The 12,071-nt window shown below is 37.7% G+C and overlaps 1 protein-coding gene across 11 annotated transcripts in view; it reads left to right on the forward strand.

Annotated features, from left to right (window-relative positions):
• adgrb3 (adhesion G protein-coupled receptor B3) overlaps positions 1-12,071 on the forward strand; it is a 110,780-nt gene that overhangs the window by 35,306 nt on the left and 63,403 nt on the right. For 7 of the 11 annotated variants that reach the window (XM_069144856.1, XM_069144859.1, XM_069144855.1 and 4 more), the window contains exons 3-4: positions 8,214-8,324; positions 10,833-10,994. The exons of 3 other annotated variants lie outside the window; for them this stretch is intronic. In XM_069144856.1, the coding sequence (XP_069000957.1) occupies positions 8,214-8,324; positions 10,833-10,994 (273 nt within the window). The remainder of the gene's footprint in view (positions 1-8,213; positions 8,325-10,832; positions 10,995-12,071) is intronic. One more of the 11 variants, XM_069144857.1, reaches the window with a different exon arrangement.

Below are 12,071 nucleotides of genomic sequence, written 5' to 3' on the forward strand. Positions count from 1 at the left end.
CAGGGTGGCAGTCTGAAGCAGTGGGTTTTACCACTGCAAAAGGATCCGACATGATTGGTGCTGTGGAAAAGCTGACAGCATGAATTATGAAAGTCTCATTAAGGGCTGTTGGAAATGATTTATCTTGCCACGAAATATGGTCATCCGACCACATTTGTCTCCATGGTTACACTGTCGATATTGTTTTTTGCTCATTTAATTTCTTAGGTGTATCATTTGCAGTTTATTAGTAGGGAATTTCCATGGACGCAAAACCATGACTCTATTAAATCGAAGGTCAATACTTGGTATGCCAAGCAAAATGGCTCAGAAAAGGACAAGGTATGCTCTTTGAAAATTGGCTGCAGTCGCAAAGGTGCTAAAAAATGTGTCATGTTTCTCACTTGACAGATGCATTGCTTGGCATGGTGGCGTTGAGCTTGGCAGTGCGTGTGACTGCCAGGTCATCTACTGGGGTTGCGTGTTTTTATACTGATGCCAGGAGTTGCTGCCATAGTTTTCCAATGTCCCTTTGCAGGACTATTGTAGTAAAGCAAATCGCAGCAGATAATTATGCAAAAAATTTCAAGAGTATATTACAATCATATCATGCTGTTTTGAGGCGATCGGCCAAAACTCACAGGAGAATATTTCATCAAATGCTTGAGACTAGTGTCCTAGATTTGAAAACGCCTCAGTATTTGACTCAGTGTACAATGTGTGGTTTCCAAACTATTCATATGACCTGACTTCTCTTTCTGAAATGGTTTCATTAGTAATCAGCTTCCATCCTTGTTTCTGTCAGTGCACAGTAGTCCTTTCAGTTGTGTCCCTGCAGCAGGCCCACTTTTAGTCACGGGTGGTTCAACAGTGTGGCTTTTTGAAAAGGCTGGTGATTTTGCAAGTTATAAACTGCAATCTTGGCATTGCCTTCACTTTAAAATGCTCCATAGGCAGATTCATTTTCTGATAGCATCATGCAGCTGTACTGAAAACATGACACATTGTTCACATTATCAACCACAGGGTACATCTTTGTAAAAATACGGAACAGGTGAAAATGAAATGATTTGATTCATAGTTGTTTTCATTTTTCCAAAATTTAAACCAAAATGAGGTTGACTTTACAGGGATTAATAATCAAACCATTTGTTTACAACCACAGTGATGTGGGTGATGCCTTTTGTATGGTGGCAGTGTAATTCTATTTAATTTAATGTTTAGACTGTGGTATCGGCATCTAAAGTGTCTGGATTTTGACACGATAGATGTTTGGATGAGTTGAAATGATATGAAAACAGACTGCTGAAGCCTGTTCCCTCAAGTGTATGGAAAAAGAGGAGGAATGATCTGCTCACTGCACCCAGCAACAGGGCTTCCTGATGCAGTGCTTTGATAACGTCAGAGCTCCATCTAGGTTGCTTTGTGAGGTACTGCTCGATAACCTTGTGATTTAACATTGCGCTGTAAATTATCAATGCAATCTCAGGAAGCCACTCATTTGCCTGCAGATTAAGTAATATAAAATATATCCTCTTTAGAACAGACTGCATTCTGCTTGTGCCACCACGCTTAGTCCATTTTTAGAGAAGTTCATGTGACTTTTCAATGGGATGCAGTAGCAGTTGCATTGAATTCTAATTTGGCTTCAATCTAAGTCATTAGGAGAGTCAACAGGAAGCAAACAGATGGCAGAAGGAATATGATGGATAATTGTATGTCTCAGAGGACAATTCGTAATTTGTATCTGATTCCGTGCAACCCCCTCATTTTCTTAATGAAGGACTAATTGAGTTTTTTTTACACAGGCTCAAGCATATGGTCCCACCAATAGTGAAGGGTTTGTATAATGGCGGGTCGGAGATCCATTATGTTGAGGACACGGGTGCAGATTTAAAACAAAACAAAAAAAATTGTGTTTCTGAATGGTGAGGTTAGAGTAACATTTAAGACCCAGTCTGGATGTGGAAGTGTTCATGATCTAAAATACTACACTTTTCATTACATCATTATATCAATCATTATCATTGTATTTATAATTTTTTACATTGAAAAGTAGTCTTTTACAGTTTTGTCTAAAACACTGATACAAAAAATTAAATGTATTGTCCTGCTTCTAAAATGTTAAAATGATTGAAACATAGCAGAATACATGTATTTATTTTTTTTTGTGTCATGTAATTTGTATATATTCCTTACACATAATGACTGGTCTCTTGCGACTTTCCTCTGGAATGTGTTTTTGTTATTATAATTTTTGTCTTTTTCTTTATTGTAGCTTACTTGTTGTTAGTTGTAGTTATGATTATTTTTGTAGAGAAAAATCCAAAATCCATCTGAATAAGATGTGAGCAGTTTTCTGAATTGATATTAAAGTGATACTAACAAGTGAGTGAACATGCGTTGGTACAAACAAGGGTAGGTAGACCAATAAATTGTAATCTAGCTGTAAGCATGTAGTCATTCTTGCCTTTCATAAATTTCATTTTGTAATACTTTGGCATCTTTTTATGTTTAGATAGTTCATTGTAATTAATGACACAAACAGAAGTTCAATATTTCTAAAAAAAAAAAAAATGTAGATTAAACCCAGAAACATCACTACAATTGACCATAAAATTTGTGTCAGTGACTTAGCTGTCGAGTAATTGATCAAAGACAAGCCTGGACTGTGGAGGTATTCCTCTTCCTTGTCTGTGTGGACCATTGTCTCTATTTTTGGGAACTTACACTTTTCAATGTGCAGTGGTAATGAAGTGCCTCTCATTAAAAGTTGCATTTGTGACAGTCAGTCAGTCAGTCAGTCAGTCAGGCAGGCAGGAAAGCATGGAGGGCAGTAAGTGAAGCGCCCCTGATAGGAGCTACTCATAGGGGCTTCTGAGTAAAGGCTCATTTCATGCAAGGTTAGACACATCAGTCATTGGACATGGGACTGGCTTTTACTGCCTTTCAATAAAATTACACATGGAACGTGTCCACACAGTAAAGATGAACCCTGGAAATGAAATGTCTACTATTGGATTCTCTGTGGCTGGCATGGTCACTGTCAGTGTTTAAGTTTAAAATTCACTGCATGCAGTGGATCAAAGCCTCAGTGATGAAAAAGGTCATGGACCCATGGAACTTTGATTCTCTTTGATTATGAGCCAAGTCTTTATTTGTTTGCAATGTGTATTGCATGTACTTAGTAACAGGACATTAATTAAATCAAGCATGAGTGTCTTTGTAAATATGGCCACTAATTAAACTTGAAAGCATCAGTGAGCTGTGATGGGTCAGGAAAGCTTTGAACACACCAAATCAGCTCACATAAATAGTTTGGCTTGGGCAGGAAAATACTGTGCAGTAGTATCCATGTTTGCACACCTTTGACACTGCGATGAAGGCCTGTGTGACGGCCATAACACATGCAGTAACACTGCTGCATCGAATTCTGAGCCCTGGTGTCTCTTCGTTATAACTATCATTTACGATCATCTGCTGAGGTTACAGCCCAGTGGTGACTATTGTTGTGCCTGCATAGCCCGTAATTTGAGCGGACATTTTGTTACAATTTGGCCAGAGATGTTTTATTGTTTTGGCAGCTCCACAGCTGCCATGGCTGTTTCTGTTTCTGCATGCAGCGCTGGCTTTGCTAACAGATGCACCCCTAGAGATCAGCTTCCAAAGCTGATTGGAACAAAAGTTATTTTTCTTTCCTGGCCAGACATCCCACAGTAAGATCAACTCACAGAGCAGCCTGGTTCACGAGACAGGCCACCCTGTCATTTGAGCTTCTTAAAGTTAAGACAAATTTATTTTTGCTTAAAATAACCTAATCTCATTCACCACTTCTCTATTACTCACCTTGAGATGTTGATAATCCCTGGCAAGCAGGCAAAATGGCTGCCCATTGCAAACTGATGGCACAGCATGGTGGCAGAAATAATTCTTTGCTTGCACCTTTTGAAAGATCTTTTTTGCACTTACTGGAAGTAATTGCAGGTTTGATGTATCAGTGTTAATGAATGGAATGCAAATTCAGCTTCTTCCTTTAGTGAATTAGGAGCTTTTCAAATTGTAAAAAGTAAGAGAGACATAGTGGGTGCAATAATTTGTCTGTGCTTGTGTTTGAGTGTGTGTATGCATTTGTTAACTACTTTTTCCCATATTGCTTGGAATTTTGTTTTCTGTCACAGTGGTCAATATATGAGATAGTCCCAAAATAAGACAAGTTAAAACTCATATTTCACATCATAAAAAGAAGCTGGTCATCCCAGGTTTAACCTGCTTGAACTTCTAAAATGCCAATGAATGCTAACACTCACTGAGAGAGACATGATAGTTGAATTATAGGAGTCATTTTCATTCATATGAATCTAATGAAAGTCACAAAAATCATCAGTAAATCTGACAACTATACTCATGAAATTATGCTTTTATAGTCTCAGAGAGACAGTTAAATCAATCCTGATGCTAGAAAATAAACACTGTTTGAGTTGGCTATTATCTAAAAAGGCACTACACTGTACAAAGGAAAAAATGTGGATGGTTAGAGCCTAATAATACGTTGTTTGAGTACGAGTCTGTTAGAAAGGTTAACAAAATATCCTGCAAGTACAATATTTGACCGGTAATCTCACCTCTTAATGTACACTATAAAAAGACAACCATTTTATTCCACTATGATGACAGGTTATTATGGTAATGGTGGCCTTTGCATCACTTTGTTCAGTAAATACTGACTGCATTTCCATTACTGAATCCGCACAGAGTACTAGATACACAAGTTTGCATGAATGCTTCCTGTATTCTTTTAATCCCAACTGTTCCCTCGGTTGTAACTAATTTCATGCACAAAGCCAAACATACAGCGTATAAATTAATTAATGTATACGTTTAAGAACCATTTGTCATGGCCTTGACCTTGTGTTAAATAAAAGGTGTTACCCGCTGTGGAAGGAAATGTGGTTATTGTTCCTGATATCTACCAAGGTCACCTAAGCAGTTGGGCTTCCTATTTTAAGCAAATGTATTCCATAAATGTGTTGGGTATTTCTGGAAAGCAGCCCCACAACTCCTCAATTTGGTCACTCGTGCTAAATTTAATGGGCACTGACTGTAGCAGCTGTAAAAACTTTAATTTTCAATTCTTAGCCCGAAGACGCGTGATCTGTCAGTTATGCATGGCATCGAGGTTATGTCCAGGCAAAACAAAGTGAATGAATCACTCGTTGCACAAAAGGAAAGAAGGCGAACACTGATGGATTTCTCTGAAATGGCATCGTCTCTCCTTTGCTGTTGAAGCGGGATGGTTGATGGATATCAATAATAAGTATTCTCTTTATCCCTGGCAGAAAAAAAAAACCAGCCACCTCATAAATCTTCAACTTAATTTTCTTTCAAGCACACCAAGTTTAAAAGTTCTCAATACTGGTCAAAACTTCAGAATTATGCTGTCTCGCGCAGAAGAAATGTTTCAAAGTAATGACACGCTAAATGCATATTCTCCACTTCCTGGCTTGTAATACAGTGAAGACACATTGTTTTTGGGTTGCTTTGACAAATGACAACAGTCTACCTCTCTAGTTATTAAAATCCTGGTTTGTCTCTCATGTTTGCCGTTATATGGCCACAGGCTTGAATACAATCCTAGTAGTTCAATTAAACCTTATTTCTCAGTTCTTTTTCTGGTGTCATGTTTTGACATCATGCTCTTCTTCATTCTACCCCGGGCTCTCTGAAACACAACTTTAGGATTAACATCTTTGGCTTTGCGGCATCAAAAAAGACTCCAGTCTCATAGACTTAAAAACTGAGACGTCTTGTGCACTAAAATCAGCCAGTTCTCATTTGTGTACCAACAGGTTGAGCTTCTTTAATATCTTCCTGTCCAAACTGATGTAGAGATAATTACTCAAGCATCCGTCACGAAATGATGAATCCATGACGATGAAATGCTTCTATTTAAAAACGGGTGAAGTTTGATTCATTCAGTACATGCTATGTAATAACTGCTTGTCATCTAAATATCTTACTGCCAGCACACTTAATGACATGTTGCAATGCTTTTATTGTATTGTTTATCATGAGCTGCGGACAGAAAGATTAGATTAGGTGTGGCTGACTGTAGGGCTAATATCACTGCCGAGTTGATCAATGTTTGCAGAGGCAAATAATAATGAAAAAGTACAATAAAGATCATTAATAAAGATCAATGATTTCTGAAGCCAGTCTTGCTGATTAGTATTTTAAAAGGACAATATAACATGTTCACAGACCTCAGCACTATATACAGTACGTCCACAGCATTGTTAATATTGAATGTTACTGAAAGGGAAAGAAGTAATAAATATATGAGGGTTTTGTTTCCATCCCGTCCCACTGAGCCACGTGGCATAAGGGTGCTACTGTGTGATGTCTTATAGCCTTTAGTGTTTAGGTTAATTTGTATAAATTCATTAAAAACCTTGTGCCCCTGCCTTTTTTTTTTCTTTCTTTCTTAAATGACTTCCTGCAAAGTAACAGACATTGAGGCTGAGTAAATCAGACAGCCCTTTTATTGGGCCAAATGAGGGATCGGTTCATGATTCAGGACACCACAGGGTAGAGCATGAAATGCAGTAAAGCGATGTGAACACGTCAAAGTATCTACAGCAGTTAGCCTTACATGCCCGAACATTAAATCAACTGCCTGCTGTTTGTCCAACCGTCAGTATACCTGCACGTTCTTTGTCCGGCACAGAGTTCACACTGTGGATTTCTGCTTAACATCAGCAAAACAGATGTGGCCACGATCAAATCAGACTGAGAGACCTTTGAACAGGCTTCTGAGGCTGGTTACTTTGTGAAGTCACGGTCCTGAAGATCCTAATCAGCATCAAAAGGCTGCGATGTTTATTTCTACCTGGCGGCTTTCCCTCCTTTCATTATACCCTCTTAATATTCTCCTTTTTTTTCTTTTTTTTTTTTTTTCTTTTTTTAATTCCAACACAGTTCTCTTGATGCTGTGCTGCGTAGTGATGTTGTTTGAATGTAGCTGGAAAAACTCAGTCAGTTTGTGTCCTGATTTCTTTATTCATTTTTCTTAATCCAATCATGGCACATGTTTGTTGATATGATTTGGTTAATGCCAACAGTCTGATGCGTGGATCAGACAACTGTTTTTTTTGGTAGTCAACTGATTTACCGTATAATTAGTCATAAAATTTCTCAATTTCTGTGTAACATGATCAGATGAGATGACAGATCTCCCCCTCACAGAGGTCAGACTCTCTCAGCTTCCAGCTAGCTGTAGGAAATGACACAAACTGAGGCTACAAACTTTATTAGGAATGACGATTTAAACATCCCTATCAATGCCTGATGCATTGTATTGTCTAATGTACTAACATAAGTTATGTGTGAATCTGTTGTTGATGCATCACCTGTATTGCCTATTTGCAGATGATAAAATCACCTCATTAGGCCCACACTGCCAAAAGTAATGCTAGTATTTAATAAAAAAAAAAAAAAAAAAATGGCTTCAAAAACAATTTGCATGAGCTATTTAAGTAAGTAAAATATAAATAATGCTTAAGAGTGTCTCATTTGCTTAAAAGGGCTGATGCAAATTCTTATCTAAATGCAATAATTCTAGCATCACTTTTCTCAGTGTGGCGTCAGAACACTGTACTCATTGTCTCTTTGTTCCTCTATGGGAAACAAAGAGGGCATGCATTGTAATGCATACAGCTCAGAATACATTTGTCTTAGGCTCACAATATTTTGGACTTGGTCAACTAAAAAGAAATCACTCAAAAAGATGACAAACTGTTGAGGAAACCGTGGATCAATAGCATGTTATGTCCATGACCCCCTCCTCTGTGGCTTTCTGATGGCTTACACATTTTTACTTTCATTTATTTTCGTTTTCTTTTTTGGGTGTGCAGGCGGGTGGGGAGGGAGGGAGCTGGTCTGATGACGTGTTAGAGCCTTAGAAAAACGATGTGAGTTTTATCTGCATGTTTGCTATGTGTCTACGCTGTGCTTTCAAGCTCAATTAATACTTCCAACTCACCCTTATAAATTCGTTGCATTGTTCTATGCCATATAGAGACAAGAGCAAATTTAATACAAACTTGTGTGGTCTTTGTTTCTAGCCATGCACTGCAGTTGCTTCAAACATCCTGAAAACAGTATGTAATAAGCTTTTGTTCTCAAGAAGATCACTGTTTAAACCTAGATTTCATATGAACCTCTATTTTGTCCCATAGAATATGGAATGATCGGAGAGCATACAGTAAAAAGTCAGCGGCCAAGATCAGTTCATGACACAAAGGCCCTGCAGGAGCAAGCTGAATCTGCTAAATTTATGGCACAAACTGGTAATACAATAGTTATGTTTCTTTACTTTATTTTGTCAACTAAACTTAATTTCATCATGCATGCTCTCTCTTGTACTGCACCTTTTAAGTGGAAATGTTTTGCATTATTATTTTTCGTACTCATGCTCTATTGCTACATATGAACAAGGAAGATAAATTTCCCATCCCTCTATACTTTGAATATAGAACATAATTGGGTTTTGTGGGTCTGTTTGTTTTATTGTCACATAGTAAGTTGGCAAGTGGATTACTCATACAGCATATTCCTAGAACATTAATTAAACAGCAGTTTAAAACTAAGGCCCTGATGAAGTTAATCATTTCCTCCAAGCCGTGATAAATTAAATGTCATTTGATGAAAAAAGCCCACCCCTTTAGCCAAATATGAAACACACTCTTGGCAAAAGTTGAACTGATAGATGCTGCCCTTAGAGATAAAATGAAGCTATGTGGCTTAATCAAGTGTAGCATCCAATAAATTACAAACTGAAATTATCTAAATTCATAATGACTTTTACAGCCTACCTTCTTAGCATTTTTAATCAAATCAGAAGAATAATTGAAGGCAGATTCAATTCAAAGCGGTCTAATTTTGCTTTCATTATTTACTTGATTTTAGTTGGTTTTATCTTATTTTAATTCGAAAATATATATATGTATATTTTTTAGTGGGTGGGTTTAAATTTAGAAACTGAGATTTTTTTTTTCCTTTATTTTAATTTGTGGGAAATGTTTTTTTTTTTTTTCCATGTGTTGTTCCATTTAAATTGCTGTCATCATTTAAAGAACTCCTTTCCTTTCATTACCATTTTAATTTGTGACACACTCTGCATACATACATATCAGTACTAACATATACTCATTAACACCTCTCCATTTGACTCACGCTGTAGGTATGTTGATTCCCTGTTGAGTCGCATCGCTGTGCTTTTCTGTTTCTCATTCTCACACAATTTACTCTCCCTGTACTGCCTCATTTAACAAATTGATCCACCTTTCAGTCTATTTTATGATCTACAAATTTAAGGGCAGTGTTAAGATCCCTATTTGGCTGAATCTACGTGTCGAGTACATGTTACTTTAAAGTGCTTAAAATTCTGATTTGATGACTTCTCATGACATAAATGTATTCAGAGCTGCAACTGAAAATATTTCTCTTTGAATCAAATTATTTCTCCATTACATAAAGGCCTCAAAGAAAAAGAATACTTCACCTGAGGGTTTAACAAAATCAAACATCAATTAATCGGTGACTACTCTCATGTAGGAATTTGACAGTCCACTCACATTTGACCAAATAATTTAATTATTTTTTCATTTAGGCTATCATGGCTTTGGAAATCCCCCCCCACACACACACCACCAATGCTTCTTAATAATATACAGCTTTATTTAGCATTTCATGGCTTTTTGGTACCTTTTGGACCATGAAGATTGAAAGGCTCACTGCTGTTTCTTCTGATTTATCTTGTAATTTAAGTCAAAAGTCATCTCAAGATGAATGTAACAACAATGGTCCTTTACCTTTGTAATCTGCAACCAGATGCTTCATTGACAATAAATCTGCATGTAGAGTTAAACAACTGCAAAGTCTCCACAAAGACTAAAAGAATTGGACCGTAGAAACAAAATTTATGCTCATTCTTGAATACTACTTGTTACGTTTCTTTCAGGACACTCACAATTGAAATTTTGAATGTACTGAAAACAGTCCACTTTGAGCCACATTCACACACAAAAGTGGCTGTGATCTGCTCAATGAAATCAGCTAGCTTTCTCATTTTCCTCCACCCCTGGGAGATAACAGGCTAAGTTAGATTTGAAAATGATTTGAAACGCAGATTTGCACCAGTGTGGTCAAGGAAACTAGAGAGTTTGCTGCAGTGCAAGGGAATCCACATCTAAGACCTCTTTCTGAACTAACACCCATTAAATTCCATTTTATTTTCTCAGATGTTGTCTTTTTTGCATGCCCCCATGTTCTTATAAAATTTTGTTTGGTTATAGTGATTTTCTCACTTTGTTTCAACATATTATTGGGTTTCATTGAAATGCATGAATTATTTTTTTCAAAAATGAAGTGAAACAGTTAGATGCAACCCTAATGTCTATTGTTACGCCTTCTTTGTGATCTTTGCATAAATACACATTTAAATTTATTCTTAAAAGGCTCATTGATTTCCACGTCTCTGCTTCACCAAGGATAATTGTTAATTCTACTCGCAGGGATTGCAGCCACAAAACACTTTTGTGCTGCACGCAAATGAAATCACTAGACAGAAGAATTAAGCTGTCAATTCAGTATTCATCAAAGATCACATAAAGGTAGTGCAGACTGTATGATAGTGTTCTTGTAAACCTGTAGGACCCCACCTCACCCCAACGTGACTCCTGTTGGCCCCTCCCCATTCTACTCAACCCTGCCCACCTTGCCCCACCCCGCCCCGATAAGCCGTGCCCCAGGACCATATTGCTGCATTTAACTAGTGTCACCCTTCTCCCACACAGGTGAATCAGGTGCAGAGGAGTGGTCCCAGTGGAGCTCATGCTCTGTAACATGCGGTCAAGGGTCGCAGGTGCGAACAAGAACATGTGTCTCACCATACGGAACACACTGCAGCGGCCCTTTAAGAGAATCAAGGGTTTGCAATAACACTGCCCCTTGTCCAGGTAGTGTTAGCCGCAGATTCTTGACTATTAATGTTTTGCTCCTTTGTTGTTGATATGGGAGGAAATGTGTTGCTCTGTCTTAACAATTTGTTGAATGTGTCTATTTAAGAATGTATTATGCAGTTATTATTATAATGAATCTAATGTTTCCTTTCTTTGATGTTTTTTTGTGAATGTTTGGTTGTTTTTTTTTCCATGATCATTTTTCTGTTTTCCATTTCATATAACTGTAAGGCAATTCATCAGCATTGAAATGGTTTAATGACATGTGGATCTGCATGGAGCTTGGGGAGCAGTAGATACCGATATATACCGTCAGCGTCATATCCTTGAAGGTCAACTGTGCATTTTAAAATAGCGCGGCGGCGTTTCTTCAAACACGCTGTAAGGCATTTCCTCCTCAACCCTTGATGGCGTGGCAGATGAGTCACTGGTGGTCAGGTATCAGCATCCGATGTTTTTCTGACTGGTGATTGCAGCGTGCTAATGTTTGTCAGTACGCATCTGGTAGAAAAGCGTGTCACTAGTCACCGTTATGCAGTTTTGGAATTGTTTACACATGTTGATTTAGTAATGAGATGCTGCACTCATGTTTAGCCAAGATATTTGATGGCGTTGATAAGTGTAATGCTTCTGAGACTGCATCACAAACTCCTAAGTAATTATGGCTGATCAAGAATATTGCAAGCAGCATCCTCTGACATTCAGATTTGTGATGTACTGCTCTTTTTTTAGCGTCGCATGTGTAAGTGGGAAGTTGGTAGTTCTCAAAAGGGTCGTTCTCTTAGTGTGTGGACACACAGAGCTAGGAAGAGAATGAGTCATTTTAAAAAGAACAGTTGCCTAAATACCAGTCTCGTTGAGACTCCTCTTTGGGCATTTCTATATAGCTCAGACAGAAAAGACCTCCCTGTTCCTCAAGAAAACAAAAGCTTAAATTTCAGCTATACGCATTATTTACATCAACATGTAATAATTTTGAACCAAAAACTACAGAACTGCCCATGTGCATTCGTTATTATTGGTAGATCTTGACATTGACTTCACCAATTTTGACTTTACTCACAAAAGTAAGAC

Source organism: Embiotoca jacksoni, unplaced genomic scaffold (genome assembly GCF_022577435.1).
Source record: "Embiotoca jacksoni isolate LCO1_2020_lvr unplaced genomic scaffold, fEmbJac1.0.p SCAF_12, whole genome shotgun sequence".
NCBI classification, from domain to species: Eukaryota; Metazoa; Chordata; class Actinopteri; family Embiotocidae; genus Embiotoca; species Embiotoca jacksoni.